The 25445-nt window shown below is 34.9% G+C and overlaps 1 protein-coding gene across 3 annotated transcripts in view; it reads left to right on the top strand.

Annotated features, from left to right (window-relative positions):
• The window catches only part of LOC108769176 (Histone gene-specific Epigenetic Repressor in late S phase), a 130547-nt gene extending 109052 nt beyond the window's left edge, over positions 1-21495 (top strand). For all 3 annotated transcript variants that reach the window (XM_018520032.1, XM_018520025.1, XM_018520017.1), the window contains exons 5-12: positions 9998-10168; positions 12595-12730; positions 14321-14541; positions 15923-16242; positions 16933-18456; positions 19034-19193; positions 19267-19435; positions 19977-21495. In XM_018520032.1, coding sequence (XP_018375534.1) covers positions 9998-10168; positions 12595-12730; positions 14321-14541; positions 15923-16242; positions 16933-18456; positions 19034-19193; positions 19267-19435; positions 19977-20163 — 2888 coding nt within the window. In that variant the 3' untranslated portion in view covers positions 20164-21495. The remainder of the gene's footprint in view (positions 1-9997; positions 10169-12594; positions 12731-14320; positions 14542-15922; positions 16243-16932; positions 18457-19033; positions 19194-19266; positions 19436-19976) is intronic.
• Positions 21496-25445: the final 3950 nt, after the last annotated feature.

Below are 25445 nucleotides of genomic sequence, written 5' to 3'. Positions count from 1 at the left end.
CGTGTGTCCGATCATCATGCGATATCCCTCTGAAAAAAAGAAGAGAAAAAAAAATCGCATCATTTTATCTGATGATACAGACTTCAGTCAGCTCTCGTGCGAAGATATAACAGCGACGAGTTGCGGCACTTCCTGGTTTCGGTACGTGACCCGGTCGATCGCTGGAATATCCTGGCAGATGACTGACGTCATTGCCACGGACGAGGTGAACGGCTTTCGTCGGTTCCGCTCGTGCCGCTCATCGCTAATCTTATTTTTCCTTCAGCGTCCCACGCGATGATGAGGAGGAACCGTAATTGTCGATGGGCTTTTCAAATCCCTTATCCCGGGTCCTACACACGCACATCGCGATCATTACCAATAGAACTTCGAATTGCGTTCAAATTCTTGATTACTCTCAAAATGTTTGTCCTGGAAATTCGTAGAGTTCTAAAAAATCTGAGGCTCTCTCTCCTTGCGCACTGACATGTTAAACAGTCAACGGGATTACTTTAACAATGTGTCTGGGTGTATGCTTAATCAGTATAGATATTGTAATTAGCATATAACTGCGATCACACAATGAGCATATGCTTATGGTAGAAAGTAGGTTGTCTATAATGTTATTCCGCAAAAGTTTTCGCAAAGCTATAATGGATCCAATCTTGAGATCGAAAATTGAAATAAATTTAATTTAAAAAATGTACGTGAAAATGGAAATATCTAGTATTTTAAGCATTAATAATATGAAAATGGCAAGTTTTTTATTTATTTAGAGAATTTTATAACAATATTCGTTATTCAAAAATTTTACGGAGAAATTATACAAAGTGATAAATATTGAAAATAAATACGCAGACGTAAAAGCAGAAATAGAAAAGCGAAATTGAAATATGCCTGCCAAAGAAAATATGATACGTGTTTAGGTCCGCCATTGCGATGTACTGCTTGACAGATAAATTATATTTTGTAGAGAGTAGTTACACACTCTCGGAAAAATATGGCGGATTGAAGATCATCATAAATAAAGATGAATATAAAGTCAACACTATTTTTATTTAAATTTTTTATTAGTTATTCAATGAAATAGATGTAAAGAATAACATGAATGAAAACAATTTCCATAAATAGTCCGAATAAAAAATAGTATGTATGTATTTATTATTTATGCATTAAGTCATTCGTGTGTGCGTTACTATAATAAAAAATAAAAAATATATATAAAGATAAATGTCAGTTATCGAGTAAAATATCGCTTTGAGAAAAATAAGCAACAATAAAAGGACATACATTTAAATATGTACAATAACCATGTATATGTATAATAATCACGAGGTCGGAGGTTAAGATATGCGAGTAAGAAAATATCGAATATTATTCGGTTGCTTAACAAATTTCCAAATTCACTACATTATCGTATAAACTATTAATACTTTTAAAGCTTCCATAATATTCCAGAGTATTTTTTTTAAAGAAACTACGCAGCTTGTGTATTATTTCCGTGTTTTGATACATCGTTAAATGCCGACGTTTCGTGAACATCGGAGTTCACTTCATCAGGACGAAAAGTAAACTGATACGATTCTTTTTATTGTACTGTAACGACCGTTGTAATGATTATTCGCTTTTTATTGTTTTCATTGTTATATTGAAAGACGTTTTAGATTTCTATAGCGTGCACATAGACATAATATTTAGATGCCATAATGATGAGATTAATAATTAATCAGTGAGTATAAATCATATCAAGTAGCAAATACGTTTTCGACTAATAGAAATTAGTCAAGACTACTCGACTTACAAGTCAAATGAGCCCGGCGAAAGCCTTGAGACAACGAATGTCACGACCGATCTTATCCGAAGCGCCGCGAATAAATTATCTTACATTGAAAGTAAAGAGTATTCAAACGCACGACAATAATTGACGACTTGGAGTCCGATCGAAAAATTGATCCCTTTAATGAGCGTTTTATTGACCTTCGCACTTCGTGGAAAATCGAGGGGATAACCACTTAACGTAATCGTGGGACAGAATCCTCGAAATCATTATAAAATTTATATAAAATCTCTATGTATAATCCGATAATTACATATGCAACCACGAGAAATATATCATTGTATCATATTAAATAAAATCGTATATTTTATCAAATTACTTTATAGTAGTGAAAAAAATTATTTGTAATCAGATGAAATCATGTAATCTGTGGGACAATATTTCAGCTAGTGGTTACCCCCTCGTGGAAAATCGTATCTCTCAATATACCGTATCTCTCGTAACATTATATTTTACAGTCAATTACAACAGTGATTCGTAACTATGAAACAAGTGCGTACAACTTCCTGCATCGCCCTATTACAGAATTATTTATTAATAGCTATTATATTTATAATTAATGACAAGATTATAAAAATATATTTTTAAACATCTTTATCCTTTGTAACCAATGTTTTCATTCTGGATATTTTAACGATTTATTTAAAGAAATTGAAATTGTTCTACTTTTAAAATATCATACCGTCATCATTTCTTATTTATGATTATTCTGTTAGTTAATAAAGTGAAATTAAATTTATTATTACATGAAATTGATATATGAGATAAGAAAATAGTCGAATATAAATCTGTAAACACTGAAATTTGTAACTACAAATTTTAAAAGAATATTTTTATATACAGGAGAAATAACTGTAATCGACTCTTAATTATATCTTTAGTAATTCTAATTTTTTAAAATTTTTATCTTAATTGAGAGAATATGATTTTTTTTATAACATTGAGTAACAAGATTGATAAAATTGCAGTTGCAATGCACTCTTATATTTAAGAACGGTAATTTATTATAATTTTATTTGAATAAAAAGAAGTTGCTGTATTTCAAATATATATGTAAATTAATACGTGCACGTATCATACATATTATTCATAAGGAGATACGGAAAGATGGCTCTTAATATAACTTTTCTAGTTGCAACGATCATTAACAATTTCCCGAACAAAATTTACGCGAGCGTCGCTTAAAGTTTCGCCGCGTACAAGTTACGGAACTTTCCAAGTTAGTTTCTTCTAGATGTTGAATGTCCTCGTAATACACACACAACGTTCTTTCGCATTTCAAGTCTTCAATTATTGAGCGCAGCGTCTCAACGGCGTTATCAGTGCCGCGAGCTTTCCCTCTAATCCACCGGATGGTTTTACTGCTCGATTTTTTAAACTTGGCTATATGGGATAAAGAGCTAAAGAATTAAATCCATTTTATCCACCTTGCGATCTCCACTCCACTCGTTCGATCGCAAAAGGCAAGAAGTAATTGCGAAATTTTTGTACTTCGCGGTCACTATTTGGACATATCGAATATTAATTTATTTAACTCTCGTCACAATTATGCGAAGATACTTAAAAGTATTTTGATTTTTTATTTATGATTAAATATATCTCATTTCAATTACGATTTGGTTCCCATAAATTTCAAATTTTATAATATACTTATAATTCGCTAATATTCATCTTTCATGTTATTATTTTGCGTTTTAATATTATTCATGTAATTTTTGCAATAACCCGCTAATAACTCTATCATTAATGCTTCGTGCAAAAATATAGGGCATTACGCGCATTACACGCGATAATATTGCATAATCGGTTAAAGACCGGACAATCTGATATTTGCATATCGCTGATCTATAGTTGGGGCATGGCGGTCGTACATTTTTCTCGTTTGAGATAAATAGATAGATAGATAGATAGATAGATAGATAGATAGATAGATAGATAGATAGATAGAGAGAGAGAGAGAGAGAGAGAGAGAGATTTACATGACAATTAGCTATACATATACATTTCACTCCATTAGTAGCCTTCCGTTCTTCCATCATCGCCTATGTACAGTAATACTGTATATGGTAAATTATCTAAGACAGTTACAGCAATACTGAATCACTAATCATGAATTAGTCATTAAAAATTAGATTTACATAAATTCAGAACTAATAAAATTAGAATTGTAACTAATTCTCTAACACATACTTAAAATATTGTATACACTCTCTTTCATCTATCTACATAAAATTTTTTATTATGTGTTTAATTTATATAATAGATACATATATTTTATTATCGAACATCAATATTCATTATTATATGTATTAGAGATTAATATAAATTTAAGTATTATTTTGGATTATATAAGAAACGACGAATAATTATCGAAACCTGTGTCAGAAAGTTAAGCAAGATTATCAATGCTATTAATAATAGATATAATTTATAAAATGGTATCTCTTTTGGACATCCATATGATAACGTTATCACTTGATCCTTTTATCGCGTACCAGTTAGTTCTTTTTCATCCAGCTCTTTTTCACGTATATACAGAAAAAAAAAATCCTTTTGTAGCAACGTCGATTGCCTATAATGTGCTATAAACCATTCATCCGAATCTGAATTGCAGTAGTTCAACTTCGCCGCGAACTTCGTTACTCGATTTGCGTTACCGCAACGCGATCTGGGCTATCGACCCTTCGCGACGCATCGCCAGTCCATTCCATCACCCTTATCGGCCGCTCTCGCCCTGTATCGGATGACAGCGGTTAAGGGCCGAATATTCGCGAATTATCGATCGCATGCCGAGGTCGCGCGCTACCTCCGCCATTGTCATCGTCATCGATGATCCCACCGTTGGATTTCCGGTCCAATCGGGAATCCACCGCGCGATTCCTTGACACGTACGTCGTTCCTTCAAGTTTCGGGGAACGCGGACATCACTGTCGTTGCGAGTATTAAGTGAGGGGGGGTTGGACCCCCTCCCGATATTTCTCTATTCCGAGTCCAACGACACCGCTGTTGCGCCAGCAGCTACGTGTTCCTCAGGTCCTTGACTTCTCTAGGCTACGAGCGTACGATCGCCGTTCGAGACTTTTGCCGCGTGCCGATACGTGTGGATAAAACGAGCGGTAGTAGTACGGGCCGTAGATCGGATTGCGACTTTGCGGCAGCAATGCGCCATCGGATTGCTATCACGGTATATATTTTCATTCTTATTTACATTCTCACTCTTCGCCGGAGACGCCGAGTCAGAAGTCTGGCTATCATATCGTAATTTGTTTCCTCGATATCACTGATTTCATAACATATTTAGCATAGGACATTAGGATATTTTCTTTCAAAATGCGATTATTCGTCTCGCACATTATTTAGGCTTTTGCAAATTCAGTAATTACGTTTTACATTATTTTAACTACCTAGAAGTGCGAGTGGATTGAAAATGGCGAATTGGCCAGATATCGGGCACTCATGCGCTTCTATATATCGTGCGATTAATTTGTGTAGCCAGACCCAGCTCGATTGCACTTGCATACGGTGATGCTGAACGTCGATTTTGTTAACAAGCTGTACTACAGCTGCGCTACGTCATGATGACTCGCGAATTTATGATTATTTAATGCAGCCATCGAGCAAAATGCGCCATCGCTTGCGATAATTTCATTTAGCCGTTAATGACCTGGATAATGTTGAACGATAGTAAATAAATTTTGACACGTTGAACATCTGCAATTAACGCATAAACACGAATACTTTGTTAGCACTATCGAAATTATTCCTGTAATTGACATACACAAACGAGAATATTTTATTAGTGCTACCGAATTATTAGAGAGCACGCAGATCCAAAAGAAATTATTTTTTGACATAAAACGAAAAAGTTTAAGTTTAAAGAAGCTGTACTGTTTCTTATGGCATAGAATTAATACACGATTTATTTCAAGAGTCATACAGAAATATTTAACGAAGGTTTTTATGAATACTTCCGGCGTACTGGAATTAGAAAATTGGAATTGAAGTAAAATGGAAGCAAGTCTTTGCGGTAAAGATCCGATGTCCGAGATCAATTTTCGAGAGATTCGCAAAGCGATTCCGACGCGAATCAAAAATACACGCTCGCGTGTATCTGCGCGACGTATCTCCGCGCTCCCGAACCAGTCCCGGCGACCTTAATACGCGTAGACGACGTCCTCGCGCGGTATCCTTGAATTGTTCCGATACGGCTGCGAAAGAATCTCTTTCTCTCTTCCTCTCTCTCTCCTCCCTTCTTTCTCCCTCCTTCTAGCAATGCTCGCACCGGACTCTGCCTTTTTCTCGTTATTCTCATTGTCGAAGTCGGGCCGGGATGCACAAGTCGGTCGCGTCTCGCCCGCGATCCTCATCCTTGGCCCAGCTTTATCTTCGACTTCGACCTTCTCGCCACCAACGCGTCACACCCGCGAAATTACGTGGAATTAATTGGCTTAACGCTTAAACCCGAATAAATGCTGGAGTGCGTTCTTGCCGTCGCCAACGCGCGATACGGGGAAAATTAGTAAACCTGTTGTTTGCCATCTCTATGTGCCATGATTTCACGGGAAACTTGGTTGCTTGCGTGGCAACTTGAAGTACTTAGCGAGCGTGGCAGCATGGAGAAACCGAAGGTCGAATTGAATTAAATTTAACGGGGGCGATTGTGTAAATGAATGCTCTAACGAAGAACCGTCGGGGGGGAAGATTTATCTTTTTTTAACTTATATTATTTTTAAAATAAGGAAATTTTATTGATGAATTCCATTTGTTCGTCACATTTATTGACGAAGTTGTGAAACAAGGAATATTTTAATTGATAAAAATCGAGAGGCTGCATATCAAATAATCTAAAATATCCTACAGCTTATTGGATTATTAAAGTAATTATTTTTTTCGTATATTGTAATATTCAACATGTATTTCAAATAATATTAAATATGATTATCTAACTGATTTAAATCGAATTATTGTTAAATATGACTTTTGCTAGTTCGTATAATCTGAAATAATTTTGGTTGTTTGGATGTTTATTATGGATGGAAGCGAAAATATTACTGGATTTAATGCTCATGATGAATGTATCGCGCTTCGGAGATATATATTTATATTAGTGTGATGATGATTTTTTTATTCTATGTGGCAAAATTGCAATTCGCAATGATTACCGAAGAATCGTATTAAATGGTTAATGAATTCGATAGCAGCGGTTCGGTACTTGCCACGTATCGGTGTGCGCAAGCAGTAAGCACACCAATCGATTGTCGTGTGACGTCATTCACAGAGACCGGCATTCGTCTTCAACTTTGGCCTTTTAACGCCCTGATATTCGATTCATGGCTTGTCTACACGTGTCGGCCGAATAATTGTGTTTTTACGAAGTCAATTAAATTGTGAAGTGTTAAATAAAATAAATTGCGCGGCAGCCCGATTTCGTTTTTCAGCTGCATTGTATAATATACAATATATAACAGTTAAATGTTTTACGATCAATGGTAGCTTTATCTCTAAAAGGTTGTTCAAATATCCGTAACAAAATTTATATATCTGCACTTTGCAACTTTGGTTATTTACATTATTAATTACTTAATCTACATTACATTATTAATTATTTATTTATTAAAGATTCATGAATATATTTCTCTTATAATTATTTAAATATGTATTATGTTATTACTTGTATAAGTATTTTTGTAATTAATCAGTCAATGATCACAGAAGTAGCAAATACCGAATTTATAAAATTCTCTTAAATGTTGTATCAACATTTATTTCTTTAAATTTACTTTTGATTTTATAAAAATACAATTTTAATTCCGCTCTACTGTTTACAGCTCATTAATAAATTTTACTTTAGACATTAACAGCATTTTTCTTTATCTTAGACCTTGTACGCTAATATCCGGTAAAGATTCACGTCGGCGTTTTCTCGATTTACGCATTCGCGAATCTTGGTTTTCTACTTAAGCGGAAGGTATGATATTTAACAATATCTGACTGATATTATAAAATTACGCAAGAAAATCGAATATGGACATTATCAACAGTTACGTTGCGTATACATATAACGGGTAAATTAGCGTTAAACGCAGCGTTAAACAGGCATACTGTAATCAGAATTGTAAATTTGTCGTTATTATAAACCGAAATTATAATTAGAGTCGTATGTATAATCTCGGCTTATAATCGATATTTTTGTTGCCAAAAGCATTCTTTACAGCTCTAAAATTGTAAAGAATGCTTTTCAATTTGGCAACAAAAATGTTTATTACAAGCTGAAATATATCTTAAAATTTTTCATCTACAATTTAATCGCTTGTTTACCAGTTGTACTACGTCTATATCTTGTTGTCACATTAGAATAGACGCAGAGCTAATACATGTGCTTCTAACGATAATCAATAATCGCAATAATCACAATAATAATAGTAATCACGCTATTGGAATGTAGGCATAGGCTTTATCATCAAATAATCTAACAATTTGCGTCATAGAAATATAGGATATTGTAGTATAGAAAATTAGAGAATTTATGAGCTCGTTCACTCGTCACGTATTTATACACAGACAAATTTTTGGTTGAAAATGAATAAAGTATTACTTCGTAGTAGATTCTGATCAAATCAGTCCGATTGAACATCTGGTTATCTCGATTAGAATTATAATAGATTTAACTACATAATTCTAATTTGTCCACTTTTTAGAATTTGAATTAAAATAATTAGATTTTTTGTTCCGCGGTCATCAATTCAAAAGATTAAAAAGACAAGCAAGAACGAATCGATCATGGAGAGCAATTCTTTACGCGCAATAATACAACAAACATCGGTCGAGTTTATAAATAAACACAATAATTAAACAAAACTACGTCAACTGTGGAGAAACAACTCGCATGCTTTGTCCATCACGAGACCCCATCCGCTCGACGCGGCTCCAATCAGATCGCCGCGAACGCGCTCGGATGCTGCGCCCATCTCTCCTCGGCATGCGTGAGTACGAGCGAGGCGCGTTTAACCTACATAAAGTGGAATCATGATTGGGTGAAGTAAATGGCGAACGATCTCTTAGGATAATCGATCGATATGCAAGCATGATATACTCTTCTCGCGCGGAGAAAGCTGATTTCGTTCATTTATTTGCAAAAAAAGAGAGCAGACTATTGCGACGTATTGTGTGGTTCTAACTCGCGCTTTAGTGCTTTAGTGCTTTAGTGCTTTAGTGATTTACACGCATGATCCTTTGGCTTCGCGCACGCATGTTAGGCAGTCTCGCGCTGCAAGTTTAAAAATGTTTTTTATTAAGCAACTCCGAATTGATACAGCGCGAATGTTGAAAAATACATAACGCAAAGCTGAGGGATAAATCTGAACGAATGGGAGGATTAGAGAGACTCATCGTGGCTTACTCGCGCTCCCACGATTATGAACTATTGAAGTATAACGCTTTGGTATTATCCTATCAACGGTGTGATTCATGCTACTCTCCTATTAACACTGTAACACCCTTAACGTATCTAAAACTCTAAAAATCGCGTAGCGTGATTTTTGCAAATCTAAAATCACGGAAATTACATCGGCGTGTGTACAAAATCGTACTGATTAATGACGTATATATGTAGAGATTAAACAAAGATTGGAAAAGTATATATAATAATACGAAAATAAGGCTAAATATTGAAAATCATGAGATTCTACAATATTAAATATTCTGAAAAGTAACAGCTTATTTTAGATTTAATTTCAAATTGATTTACTCATATGTGTGTCATATGAGTTTAATAAAACTTGTATTAAAATATAAATATACGAATCATGTAAACATATGTTCTTTAATACACTTCACTGAAGAAAAATTACTGAATTTTATTAAATATTTGTTTAAATAGTATTAACGAAATATTTGCTTACGGTAAATAAATATTTATTTAAAATAAAAAATGATATTCAAATAAATATACGTTTGCATTTAATAAATATTTCATTAATACTATATTCAAACCAAATTTAATAAAATTCAGTAAATTTCTTTTCAGTGTTCTTATTACAAAAATTCTAAAATATTCACTGTCCAAAAATATCTCTTATAACGGAATGGCAAGATCGTACAGCGGTTTACAAGGCAATATTGAAAATTAGAAGTGGAAGACGATCAGTTAGAAAAGTGCAAACGCTGCTCTTTTGTTCACAGGGTATTATCAGCCGGCTGGTCCACTGATACAGCACCCACCACCACCACCACCAACCTTACCACCCATTAAGGGCCCACCTCCGGAACCGACACCCACGCCTCCCCAAAATTCAGAGGGTTCGGACGACCTAGTCGCCACTTCCACAACTTCGGGAGGCACAAGCAGTACGGGTATGTTACTAATAATAATTAATAGATGATAATATTATGATAATTGAAGACACGTTGCAAAAAGAGAATTATCACATTATTTTCTTTTACAAAAAATTATTTAATATCGAGATTTTTTACATATTTTTATATTAATAATAATTTGATATTTGTAAAATTTTTTACAATTTATTAATATGTAAAAATTTCCTTAACTTTCTTACACGAAAAGTATCCATTTGTAATTAAAAAATACTGTTAGGAGCTTGAAGAAAAAATTGATGTCTCTCTTTCTTCGATATTATAAAATTGGAAAAAATTATAAATTTAGAATAAAATTTACAGTATCTCTTTTGATAAATTTTGCGAGTGCAACATAATAACTTAAATAATTTGATAATGATATATTGAAGTGATAAAATCTGTTGAGATTAAATATTTTTTTAATTCTCTTAGAACTCTTATTTCTCGCAGAAATCTTTTTTTTTTTTTCTTCTTCGATACTAACAATTATATCAATGATATGATTAAATAAATTTCGGCCAGAAAAAGTTTAAAATTATGAGTTAATTGTATAATTGACGTGTAATTAATGTATATCTTAAGACCATTTCTGCATGTCATTTATCAAACAGTTTTGCTATCTCGATTCATCGGATAGATTTGCCGCTTAGGTAAATGTCGTCGTACGTCTCGCTAGGGCAATATATCGTATAGGTCTATACGGATCTCACATTTACATTAATGATTTTATCGTGCAATGCTTAACATGGTTATCTACACTGGAAATGCATTAATGAATAGCCGTGCAGGTGCATATTAAGATTGAATATAAGTGGTGCATGAAGGAAAACGTCGAAAAAAAAAATCGTAACTTTCGACCTTTCATTTCTTCGTTTTCTTTTATTTCGCGTCACTATATATAATTTTTTTGTCGCGTTCTATATTCCGTTAGCAATTTTTAGATTCTTTTTTCGTGAATTTCCGCGAAACGAATCGCGTTACCAAAATTTATGAAAATTTCGCTGACGGTGAAAACGGGATCCCTTGTGTGACGCAGATCTTAATGGAAATTCTTTCTTCTACGTGTCAGAAATGGATTATGAATATGTTATATAAAAGCGGCACGCCGCATTATCATAGAAAAAGTGATGTGCATTAGCCGTTTTTAAGTAGGACAAAAACGTCGCGTCGGTTGGAGATTAAACCACGAGAGCGTGTATTCTCCTGCGTTTTTTATGCGTGCAAATGGTATATCGCACTATGATATTAACGTATTATAAGCGACTCTAAATCATGCGATGCATTGACGTGAGCGCAGGGCTAATAGCGTGAGCACTCACGGGCTTAATTGGATGCAGATATCAGCCTCTTCGATAATATAGCGCTCGCTACCTTCGAGCACTATATCAAGATCTCAAATATATAGCTTGCCGGTACAAAGATTTGTCCTTCGGTACTGATGGTTGGTACTATCACCGTCAAATATGTGTAAACTTGAGAGTGATCTTTCTTTAAATAGATCTGTACTTTCGGCAAATTATACATATAACTAAATTATATGAAATAAATTTTATCATAGAACTTTAATCACATGGCTTATTATAGTTCATTAGATACCTAAACAGCTATTTGCCTAATGTCATTTTAATTATTTATTCTTTCTTTTGGAGATTAATCTTTTATGGTATTTATAAATATAATATTTTCTTTTAACAAGTAACGCGGGCAAATTATTCAACGATATCCCTTAAGAGGATTCTAAACTAAAGACCGAACTCCGATGGGATTACTGTTTGGATTCAATGGGATATACACACATGTATATACGATTTACGTGATATTAACACTACAGGCTATTACATTAATACTCTACATACATAGTTATAATATAAATAGAGAATTTCATACCAAATAGAGAGAATTTCATAGAGAATTTTCGTATCAAACTGTAGATGTCTAATTTTGAAATCTTGAAGTCGTTTCTCTTCGTATATAATCTACTAGTTTGCCTTTAATTTTGTAAGTCTAAATTATAGAACTTTTAAATGTATCAAGCAAATCTTGACAGTTATATATACACGTCATATTCAACTAAGAAATGATAAAGATCTCAATTTCAAACATTTTAGTCGTTCTTGACATAAATTCCACGCTACAGATTAGTATTAATATACGCATATTTTAATTCTAGAAAAGGATTTTAAAATCTACAATAAAAGTAATATATATACACGCGATCCTTTACGAAAATTATTATATTTAATATTATTGCGTTTAATCATTTAGTTCCAAATAGACGGCTTTAGGATCCCCTTAACGTCTCGTGAAGTGGAACATCGTAACTGTTGAACGAATATTCGAAGTTTATTTGTCGTTTTATGAAATCGATCATCGTACATTCAATGGGGATACGCATAGGATGAATGAATGGTCGTTTGTTACAGGTGGAGGCTTTTATAGGACATATTGTCCGCAGTACTACGGCACGCCGCAGTATCCGGATCTGTGTTATCCGCCGACGTATCCTCATCCTCACCCCCATCCGCCGCATTTCTACAAATACCCGCCCACTTACAGGAGGTAAAAGATTTATTCGCGTTCGACGCTTTGCATGATGACACGAACAAGGAGGTTGAAAGATACCATTTTGAAGAACGGCATATGCGCCGTTCCGTTGTTGTAGTCGTAGTAACATTATCGAGAATCTGTTTTCGTTAAGTATGACACGTTAATCCTAAAGATAATTATTACGTAATGCTGGTAACACATTATTGCGTTAGAGCGTTATATTGACTTTTCAGAAGCCAAACTAATCTTTACTTTTTGTAAATTTTTTAGAGCATATGATTAACTTGTTATTTTATCAGGTCTACTTTTTATTGCATGAAATTGATCAGTTTGGTTTCTGAAAAGCTTATATATGAAAAGCGGTAGTTATTCTATTAAAACGTTATCGGGCGTCGTCATGTTTTTCTTCCGTGATGATAATTTACTTCTTTGAATAGGAGTTTATAGAATTGATAAATGTTCATAACGCTATTTATAAATGTTAAATATTGAATTGCACAGTATGTACAATAAATCAAACGCGATTGTTGTATCTTGTATTAAACATTAACGTTGGTAATCATTTTGTACGGAAATTGTTTTCGCTCATCTTTATAATAATTATAATCATAACTATGCGCGATTTTAAATTAGCTTTGACAAAAGAGATAAAGACAGTAGGAAAGTAGCACATAAAATTTTAGTTTTAGCGTATTTTTAATCTCACTGTTACGAAATAAATTGGTTACATGTACAATATTGACAAAAGCATTCTATAGTATCGCGGGCTGCATTATCCAAATTGTTTGAGAACGTGTATAAAATAGCATGTAAATTTAGTACTTTTGTTTCACTTATACACGATATTTGCACATTGTTATTTTGTTAAATATTGTTATATTATTCGTCAGTTTTAGTAACAAACATCTGCAAACGTTTTAGTAATAAACAGAATATCTTGTCGCATTGCAATACATTTAGGTCACAGATGGTGCTAACTTTCCGAAACCGTCGTTATCTCGTTTTTAATAGAGAAGTGAAAGCTGCAACTAGACCGTAGTAAAGTTGGTTTTTGCTGCAAAAGTCGCGGAAATTAAATAGCAAATTTTAACATGCACAGTAACTTTTTAATTATTTATTATTGGCTTATAAAGATATTTTAATATTATGTGTTTTTGAAACTAAATCACGAATATTTTAAATAAATGTATATATTGGAATTCAATTAGAGATAATTTGATCAAATTGATTTGTAAAAAAAGTCCGTACATATCCGTATAGCTGTATCTCTTCCAATCGAATCTGATATTATTAGTGCCACGATATTTTCGTCACGGAAAAGTGTTTCAAATCGATTGAAGAATTATGTATCGATCAAGAGAATTATGCGGACGACCTGAATATTTCTTTCGACTATAGATTTAGAATTCTTGCAACGATGGCTCAAGTTTGTTGAATCCGTGTATGCTTGGTGCATGCCAAGGTCTCTCTTTTCTGGTAACTTTCATCTTGTTATCTACAGATAATGAGAAGCAATATGAGCAGACCGGATATTCGACGCACACGAACATTCATGTATGCTTGGATTATTAATGCATTTCGTAAAAGAGGGTATCTTTTCAGGCAATACTATGGCTATCAAGAGTCCGGTGGAGGTGGTGGACCGCCGCCAGGCAGCGGTGCCGCCGGAGGTGGCCCTGGAGTCGTTGATTACCAGCCACCTCCGCCACCGCCTGGCGAATATCCGCTACCCTATTACGGGGGATATCCTCCTCCCCCCCATCCGCCACCGCCACCTCCGAATCCAGCATATCTGCATTCTCAGGGAAGACCTTTCGTAGACCGTAAGTATCATCATTTACTAAAAGAGAATTACGTGACGTTCCGCAAGGACAGAAATTCTATCTCGTTCTCTTCCCGTCTCTCCTGTTCCTCCTTCTCCTACTTTCACTTAGATTTTTTGAAATTTATTTGATCAGAAAATCACACCGACAAATTTGATACGATATTAATTAATGTGTATTTTTCCGACACAAATTTTCAAACTTCTGAGTTTAATAAAATTTAAATACGTATTTCTGTATATTAACAAGTTAACATACTCTCTTCTTTTATTTTTAAAAATCAATTTTTAAAACAAAATAGACAGAAATGTATCCGTATTTTTTAATTGTTCTTTGAGATACATAACATTATTTTTCTTTAAAATATACAACTTAATTGCAATCTAATATAAATTATTATTTATTAAAAATTGTCGCTCGTATCTTTTGAAAAGGATGTTATTTTTTTTGCATAATAAGATAATACTGCATCCAATTAATGATCAAATTATTTATCGGGTAGAAAATTTTTAGAATTATAATTTATTTATTCTAATTTAGAAGTTTAAAAGTCTTTTATTCACAGTCAAGACATTAATTCTTAGTGTTTCAAAATGGCTGAAGATGGTCATTTTGATCATTATAAGCTATTCTACATATTAATTAATCACTGCACCACGCGTAGTGTTTTATACGTAATCAAAAATTACTTGTCATTTTTTTCTATCGTTTATCATACCAAAGAAAAGAGTAAAAAAGTCTATAACTTTCGCTGATGAACAAAAAATTAATAACATTTGCAGTAAATCAACCACATTTTATCATCCAAATATTTTTTACATAGCTAAACATATCAACATATTTTTTTGCAACTATATAGAAATCTTCTATTTATGTATTATATTTCATTTCTATAGTTATATATATATGTCCATTTATATTTTGTATAGGTCGCCACTGCTCTTACATATATCGTTAATTTAACTAAAATAATAGAATTAACAATTTAAGAAAATGTATTAGAGATTCAAATTTAGTTAATTATTTACTAAATGCATACTTTAATATAGACACTAATTATTATACTTTGGAACTAACCATAGAAATGAATTGATTTATGTTTTGATACTTATGGAAGTTAAAAATAACAAATATTATTTAATTCGAGAGATTGGGTCACTCATTTTTTATATTTTTTCTGACTTCTGCGATGTAAATGCTGAAGTTATCCTATAGACGCGAACGAGTTTTACTTTGAGAAATAATATTAATTCAAAATTCAAACAAATACGAGCTATATTCAAATTGAGTTAAATTTTTAATCGTATAGCATCGCGAGTTTCCTTATCCGGATACTCCAATAGAAACGATACGGCATTCATCGGTCTCGTTTGTGCCGCAGCCTTTCAGGGTTGTCCATGCCCGATGCAATCGTGTCCAAAAAACGTGGATACTGGGGCCCTTATTGGTAATGGTAAGGGAGCGCCAGTGGTATCGGGGCCCGGTCTGTCATTGCCACCCAGTGCTATGGTAGGTCCGCCCTCGCCGGCGAGGGGGCTAGCCGGGCTAGCTCCCCCTCCCGGTGCCAATGCCTGGGATACGGATCGCGTCCAAATCAACACTCATCGCAACCTAAATCAGAACCAACCCCCCTCGGTCCCGCCGTCACACAATCTAGTCGGTGGGCATAGTCGCCTTCAAAGCCAAGACTGTAGGAGTAAGGTATGTGTTTCATCGCTCTTACACTTGATCAACATTTTGATGATCATCTCCGATTACCTTGATTTCCGGCCGATCCTGAGGCAAAATAAAACGTGCAGATAAAAAAAGACACGTGCATTTAAATATAATTGCATTTGATGACAATATTTAGCGAAATATGTGCTATGCAAATATTTTTGCTCTAACGATTTAAAATTTTTATATTGAATATTTGTGATAATCTACGTTGGAAACGAAATATTTGCAAATACAATTCCAATTAAGCAAAAAAAAGACCGAAATATTATTTTATTCATTCCTGAAACTATTTTTTTAATACGACAAATAATTTTTTATTTCCTTGATAATGACACTTGGCAACAAAAAAAATATTATTTCGAAAATAGTACTCTAATATGGGTGTATAAATATTTAGATTTCATATTTTGTATACAATTCTGTCAGTCTGAATAACTTGTTTGAATTCAATAAATTTATCGGATATTTCGATTATATTCGAAGAGAAAATCAAACATTTTATTTTCATCTCGATATTATATTGTAACTAAAAATAATAAAAATAACGATTAAATCAAAAGGCCACAAGAGCCCGTTTTTTCAAAAGCTCACAGATTTGTTGCGCGATTGTGTCAGAATCGCGCACGTGTAACCGGTGTAACCCGACGAATTTCCTTTCTGCCACCCCCGCAGGACGAGCAAAATTGTACGGAGGATACATTGAGGAAATGCGGTTGTCAGAACGCGTGTACGTCCACTTGCGAGGTCAAGATGGAAACGTTATCGCCCACTGAGAAACTATCCGTGACAGCGAGCTGTCCCAGCAGCAAGTATCACAATTTCAAGTTGGAGAACAACAATGTCAAATGCGAATCTTGCAGTATGGAGATTGACGGGTTGCCGTGCGTCGCCAACTGCAACGTCGTCAAGTGCGAGTCGGATTACAAGTGCGATATCATGAAGTGCGAGCAGTGCATGAAGGAGGGACAGATAGCGATATTGGAGATGGACAAGGATTCTGGTATCGTGCTGGACGACAAGCTCGACGGCGATCCTGACGTGAAGGAGGAACTGGACGTAGTGGTGATCGACAGCGATGAGAACTGGAAAAAGCCTGATTACGAGCCGACCGTACAAGAGACTGTTGACGATAAGGAGGAGGAGGAGGAAGAGGATGAGGGCGAAATGGAGAAGGAAGTCATGCAGGGATCGATTGCGACCAAGGTCGAAGTTGAAACTGAGGAACAGCCCAAGTGCCAAAAGGTGACGAAGAGGAAGCTTTCGCTGGATAGCTTATCGGATAGTAGAAAAAAGAGAAAACTTAGTAAAAGGGCTTTATCGGTGGGCTCGTCCCAAGATGCGAATAACCAGGAAACGATCATTGCAATATCATTGATCGAGCCACTACCGAATAAAGTCGATAGCGTAAGAACGGAAACGACTACCTCGAAGAAGAAGCAAATGAAGAAGGACGTAGGACCTCGAGGCCAAAAGCGCAAAGCGGAGGCGCCGAGTGCGAATGAGAGCGCGACTAAAAAGGTAAAGAGCGGCAAGCAGAGCATCGTGAATTGCTTAAAACGAACCGCCAGCGATATTTCGATAATGGAGACTATCAACGATGTGATACAGCAGAGTCTACAGATGACGCAGAGGAAAGATCGCAAAAGCAAGAACTGTGAACGCGTCGATAAGAAGAAGAAGAACGTCAAAGAGGAATCATTGACAACGACGAAGAAGTCCGCGAAGAAAATCGATCAGGTGAAGGAGCAGACTATTGAAAAAGTGTCAAAGGCTGTTTCGAAGAATGGTCAAGCCAAAAGTAAAACGGACGCGAAGCCGAAACTGAAGGCTTCTCAAGATGCTAAGATCAAGGTTGGTAAAAGCAAAATTGGCAAAATCGTGGAGACGAAGGCGCAGGATATAAAGTCTAGATCGCAGGATTCAAAAGCGCGGGACAGTTCGAAGAAGCGTGATATCTTGTCCAAGACCAAAGCAAGTGATGTGAGCGAAGATCCGAAAAAGTCAGCTGTAATTAAGAAGAAGCGAAAGACAGCAGTAAAGAAGGTGGCAAACACCAAGAAGTCGGGCTGTAAAGTGGAGAATTCCTCGCTTGGAAATGAGAGTCTGACGTTAACGAGAAAAACGTTCCTGAAACCGAAGTGGAACAATGGATGGAGCTGGGAGGGGGAGCCCTTTGAAGCCAAAGTTTATCTAACGGTAAGAATAATTAAACCTTGATACTTCTGGTCTGAAGATTTTATTCAAACCTTGGTATTAATTGAGGAACCAGATTCTTATTATCACAACATAGCAGTAATTAGACAAGAGAAAATTTTGTTGTACTGTAAAATCAAATAAAGATAGATTTTTTGTTTTTTTTTTGTTGTGACTTGCTATTATATATTTCGATAAATTTAGAACAATATAATTGATTTAAAATTTAAACACGATTTCTACACAGCTTTATGTAAATAATGTGATAAAGAAAAATTCGAGCTGTCGATATAATTATCTTTTTAAAAAAGATATGCAAATTTTGCGTAATTTACTGAACAATGTTATTTGATTAAATTAATATAAGGATTAAATGTACGCGCCGTTCACTTCAAGATAAATTCAAAATAATTTTGATTCACGTCTGAGTTTGTTACAATCACAAATGGATCCGCATGTTTTATATAGAACTTTGTATAATGATTACTTGCCATATGATATGTTAGCCATTATTTGTTAGTAAGTTGAGACAATGATCCGCTGATAGAATCTGATAGAATTTTGAAATGTATCGTCTTAGAATGAAGAAACAGCCATACGGCGATGTTACGCGAGTATGAATCACGAGAGCGGTGACGTATTGCGGCCTCGGGACTGCGTATTGCTGAGGAGTGGTACGCGAAAGGGTGATTTGCCGTATGTAGCGAAGATTGCGGCGCTGTGGGAGAATCCGGACGACGGTAGATATCTTCGATCGTGAGAAATGCAGAAACTCTTCTTTAATGAATTAACATCATGATGTTCTGCTTTTAGGCGAAATGATGTTCTCATTGCTATGGTACTACAGACCTGAGCATACAGAACAGGGACGGACGCCACACGATAGCGAAGACGAAGTATTTGCTTCGCGTCATCGGGATGCAAACAGTGTCGCTTGCATAGAAGACAAATGTTATATCCTGACGTTTAACGAATACTGTCGGTAAGTAACTTTCTCCACTGTGATATAATGCAATTTAATTTAATATATATTATTTATCATTTCCTGGCTACAAGTCGTAACATACATTGATATTAATGACAAAACCTCATAGTTTTTTATTAAAATATTTTAACTCCTTTCAATCCCTCCATCAATCTCTTATAAACGAATATATTAGATGAAGTTCAGGATTGATTTTATTAATCGGCCACTCCATACATAAGGTTACACTTATTCTAAATTTGGTTTAATATGTTTCACGAATATAGATTTTTTAAAAAAAACTTTGAATATTTTGCATGGATTATTCATTTATTTGTGTAAACTTAACGACAAATTATATTCATAATTGATCGTTAATTTATGTAAAAGCTTTTTTTGAGCTTTATAATATACATTTTTTAATTTCTCTAATAATAAACTAATATAGAAGCATGGAAACTTTTTATTGAAGTTAATATTGAAAAACATAATTTTTTTTTTCTTTTAACCAAGTAGGATCGGATTATCTATATTGCTGCATATCGCTTTTATGTTATAGGTATCGTAAAAACTTACGGAGGATCGAAGAGGGCTTAGAAAATCCTGGCTTGATAGTTCCGCCAGGGGACCAAGTGTATCCAAGAGAGAATCGGCAGCCTCCTATACCAGTACCATCAGACATGGTGCTTTTCTGCCGACGTGTTTACGACTATCGCGGAAAGAAACTCGTGAAGAACCCTGGATGACTCGAATTCCTGTAAGATGCAAACCGAGGAAGCTTAGGTCACACATTGAAACTGGCCGCAGGTCTCCTTTCAAGCGTAATTACGCTGTTGATCGATTTATCTTGATTTCGAGGGGTGACGAGATCCAATTGGTTTTGTAGCGAATTATCGATTCCACGAATACACATATCCACACACAATACACACACAGACATACACACACACATCCTCTACTTTTCCTACTTTCCATCACGTTGCATCTTACCCGTTTGCCCTTAGAAGAAGTTTTCATACAGAGAAACATTCGATTCTATCCAAAATTATTAAAAGAAAGTGAAAAAAGTAGATGAGTACGCGAATGTTTCAAAAACAATTGGATCCTTCTATCTTTATATATAAACGTAGGAAGATTTTTAAAACATTGTATCAAGGGAGACTCGCAGAAAAAAAAGAATGGCACTTCATGTATATCCTCAAGTATACTGTAAGGCTACTTTTATCGCGCTGCTTATATTAATCTTTCTATTCTACTCGTCTGCGATACCACAGAAATCATGATGAATCGTTCATTAATTCTGGTGATAAATGTTGCGTGGAATTCATGTCGACGGATCGGGCGCGAGAAAGCGCGCCGAATGTTCGGCCAAAACATATAGATCAATTACACGTTCCGAACGATATTTTTCCATGGATGGCATTATCCGCATGTTCCTCTCGCGGGCGATTGCGAACTTCCGCCCCCGTGCTCTCCATTTTCCGCCGGCACGAATGAAAGCAACGTACAATCTCGATAACGTGTATAAGATGTTTCTAGGCGAGTTAGTGGAATTTGACAATTTTATAGAGAGAATCATATTTTTTGTGAGATAGCATTTTACACAACATTTAAATGGATATTTTTCACATAGGAGATAACAAATGCGCGACGCCGTAATGTCGTGCGTTACAGCGCCTTAACTTGAAGGGAACCTACGAACAGTTTCAAAGATAAGGAATCAAAAGCAGGGACGACATTACGATTATTTAGCGAGAACAGCGTTATGTATATGTATAAGTGCTCTACCGAACTCTCCGATTAGGCTCGAGCGCCTGATACGAAGGGCGAACATCAAGCGTGTGCAACATTACACTTCCATTGTCCCATAGTGTGTTTGCATCTGTTTCGGGGACGCGACTTCTCCCCAAAATCCGACCCGCGCACATATGTCATCTTCGTAAACGTAATCATTGTAATGTAAAATGCATTTTTACGAACAGTGCCGAAGACAAAATGTTTCGAAACTGGAAATGGCTTGATTTGTATTGAAGAATTTAATTTACGCTTGTAGGACAACTATTTTTTTAATAATATCTTTTATAAATCTTGAACATTTTGACACATGATTTTTTTTAAGTTTCTAATTATTCTCAGAAATCTGTTGTTAATGATGTCACATGGTACTCGTAGAACATCTTGCATTCCGATTTAAAACAAGTACTGACATAAAATTATATTTTGTACATACGTTTAATATTATAAATGACCAGTTTGACGAAAAGATTCGTGAATCAAGCCATTTCTATCTAATAGGCCGTATCTATATTTAGTAAAGAGATCTTTTTTGCTCGTTTTTTTTAATACAATAATGACTCCTTCCAGAAATGTAGGAGGCACAGACATTTAATTGCCAGGGACGTTTGCGTTTTGACCTGTCACGCACCGCGAGTCGCGCTTCTACGTGCAGTTTTGATTTATACGTATACATACATACATACATACATATATATATACATATATGTGTATGTGTATATATATGTATTTATATGTATATGTATTATTTTTATTTTTATTCATAACGATCTCTAAGATCTATAATGAGAGAGAATTGTAGTTGTATATTATCACTTATAACTATATATATAATTTTGATTCATATAAAGAATTCACATATTAGCGATTAGTCAGTACTCGCGGTAGAATGCCAAAAACAACCAAAATATATTCACGAATTACGAGAAACTTTTTTTAAATACAGATCATTAATATTATCGCGACGTACCAAAATTTATCATGAAATCATCAATAAGTAATTTCTATGGGAATTCCACGAATCATGTTAATTTTATTTACATTTGTTGAGCGTAGCGGGCGCTTTGTTGGAAATCATATTATTTAAAATTAATATATTGATATGGTTATTATTTAATATCTAATATATTGGATATAGATATTAAGTTATTTTGCGAGAGTATGGTAAGGAAATAGACGAGTAGAAGAGAGCGCGCGCGTGTTTATGGCTGTATGTATGTGTATGCATGAAAGGAAAACGAAAGAAAAGAGAGGATAAACGACGAGCATTGTTATAGATAAACGAATTAATCGAAAATACGATAGAAAGAAGGATGAGAGAGAGTGAGAGGAGGAACGATGATGACATGTTTATGAGAATTTTCGCGATACCAAAACATTCTTTCACGTGCAAAAATCTTTTCCTTGCGATTCGAAATGCGTCTCATAATGTATCCGGATAGTCCTCGATGAGATGCGCTCGACGTATTTCATAAGGAATCGACTTAGTCTTACGTAAAACACCGTGAAAACAACATAAATGCGTGGATTTCAACGAACGCCGCTCCAATCGAGTGCTGAAAAATGCTCCGAGTCCTTACACAACGCACTTCTTACCTCCGTGTGCACATATCGGGACCGAGAGGGATAGACGCCCCGTCAACGTCTAACATGAGAATTCCAAAGAGACAACACTCCGCAAGGGATACGAATCGCGGCGCTCGTCGGTAATCCACCAGATTCTTGCGTAATCTTTTTATATAGATAGTTTTATATTCCTTTGTAACGCGCAAAGAGGAGAAAAGAGGAAAGGGGTCGGAAGAGATAGTTTTTTCTACAGGGAAGAAAACGGTAGCGAGTACGGGGAAAAAAGGTGATACAGAGAGGCGGAACAATAAAATATGCCGGAAAAATATCCAGAAAAGGGCAAAAGATTGAGAGAAAACGGGGAAAGTTATACACTTGTGTGTGACTGTGTAGTGTCACCGAAACGAAGCGTACTCGTGGGATCACTGAAATGAAACAGGCGGACGGATCGTCTGTGTAAATATTGTGTATTCGCATATGTGTAATACCTAAATGAAAAAGAGAAAAGGAAGAAAGAGGCGGAGAAAGAGAGAGAGAGAGAGAGAGAGAGAGAGAGAAAGGAAGAAAGAAAGAAAGAGAGAGAGAGAGAGGTGCGGCTCCGTCGAGCCGCGTGCGCGCACGGTGCGGTTGTAATTTTCAGGAACTTACCTACCTAACGACGGTTAACATGGGAACATTGCACACACAATGCATATCCTCTGTTCATTTTACGTAGCCGACGAACTTTTTCCATCAAAAGCGTGAGCAGTGAGACCTTTTAGTCGTTTGTAAGGGCTCGCGTGGTGCGCGAGGCTTGCGCTGCCTCCACTCCCCGCCCGCCCCGCACCCTCCTTGCATCCGCTTTAATCAAAATGCAACAAGTGTCGGCCGTGCGCGCTCAACGAGATCGGGTACGTCGTACAGTCGCGCCGTTGTCATATCGCTTGCTACGCCGATTACGAGCGTGACGTGCAAATGATTTGACTCATATTGAGTCAAACTGTATTTATTCGTCATGTTAATTCTTAACTGTTAAGGCGTAAAGGGATCATGTATTACGAGATAATTAATAACTCATACCTCGATAATAAGAGGAAAAAATATTAATATTTTTATTACTTTTTAGTGTTTATGTGAAAAATAGTGATCTTTTTATTTATATATTATATATGTGAATGCGTTATATACGTAGTTGTTTTTCAAATTAAATATTAGTAGAAAAACGAGGTCAGTTAATTTTCAGACTCGCGATTTCATTAGATTCTAATTTTACTTGAATAAGAGTCAGCCCAGATAATACAAACACATCTAAAAAAAAAACGTCATGAAACATTGAGACGTTTTTCTTGTATTATTTGAGGCAGACAAGAGAAACATAATCGACTTCCCCGCGATCTGTTAGAAACATTTAATAAATATTTATTAAATCATTGATTATTGACGTTACACAAGCAAAGATGCTATCACAGTGAAGAATATAGATAAATTAGTGTTAAAGATTTAGCAATTAATTGTATGTGAGATCATTTAAGACTATTGATATACCGACAAAAGATTGAAACCGCAATATTTCTGACATTTATGATTGAACAATATTGTAAAAAAAGAGTATCTCATTGTTGACGTATTTTCTAGCGTGCGGACCGCGATCGTTGCCCGATCTCGAGAACGCGACCGCTATTTACGAATGATCAACCCGATGAATTTTCATTGCGCGGTGTTACGCGGTTTGCCGTGAGGATGCTCGATTCCTTCTGGTTTATTTGTCGGAACAGGAGACGCGCGATTGTATTGTACTTGTAGGCGGTGCCTCGTTCTCGTAACTGCGAGACTTGTATATCCTCCTACATCTCATAATTTTTTTAAATTTATGTAAACGTATTTAATATACCGCAATATATTAATGCATATGACATCGTTGAATATGCATTTTGAAATCATTGGATAACTTTTATATTTTTGAAGATAAGTTTAGCAGCGCTTAACACTAAAAAATGTCTGCTCATTTTATTCACGCTTATGAGCGAAAGGAATAATTTTATATAAGCATTTTTATAATAATTTTTGTTTATATCATTATAAAATTTATACACATTTCTCTGTATTTTCTCTTACATCGATATGTCTAATACATATTTCTAATTTATATTTTCTAAGAGTCACGATACATTGAAATATCAGATAAAATTTCTATGTATCTGTAAATGCAAATGTAAATTATATATTGCATTATACACTCATATTATATTGCATAATTTTATTGCTCGGCTTAGAATAACATGAAGGGAGGAAATTTGTGTAACCGGTTCAAAGAATTGGAAAAGTTTTTTGCTTCAATCATTAATAGTACATGTAACAAATTTTTAAGTTACAGAACGAAATACGAAGTTGTAAATATTGATAGAAATATTGCAAGATATTTAGTTACACATATTAACTTAGTATAAAATGTTTTCCCCAAAACACATAAATAGATTAATGCTTTACGTAATCAGATTGCACATTTAAATAAACACGTATTTAAATTAACATAATCTTTTTCTTTTTCTGGTTGTTGATTAAATGACAAGCCAAGCAATAAGATTAAAATGGAAAACTAATATCTTTATTGTTTTTCTTTTAAAAAACTGTTTACATACAGTTTTTAGTTTATTATTTGAGAGAATGTCGTTTACATAAATGATAAATT

This window comes from Trachymyrmex cornetzi, unplaced genomic scaffold (assembly GCF_001594075.2).
Source record: "Trachymyrmex cornetzi isolate Tcor2-1 unplaced genomic scaffold, Tcor1.1 scaffold122, whole genome shotgun sequence".
Lineage (NCBI taxonomy): Eukaryota > Metazoa > Arthropoda > Insecta > Hymenoptera > Formicidae > Trachymyrmex > Trachymyrmex cornetzi.
Note: the sequence above shows the minus strand (reverse complement) of the source record. Positions and strands in the feature narration are given on the sequence as shown.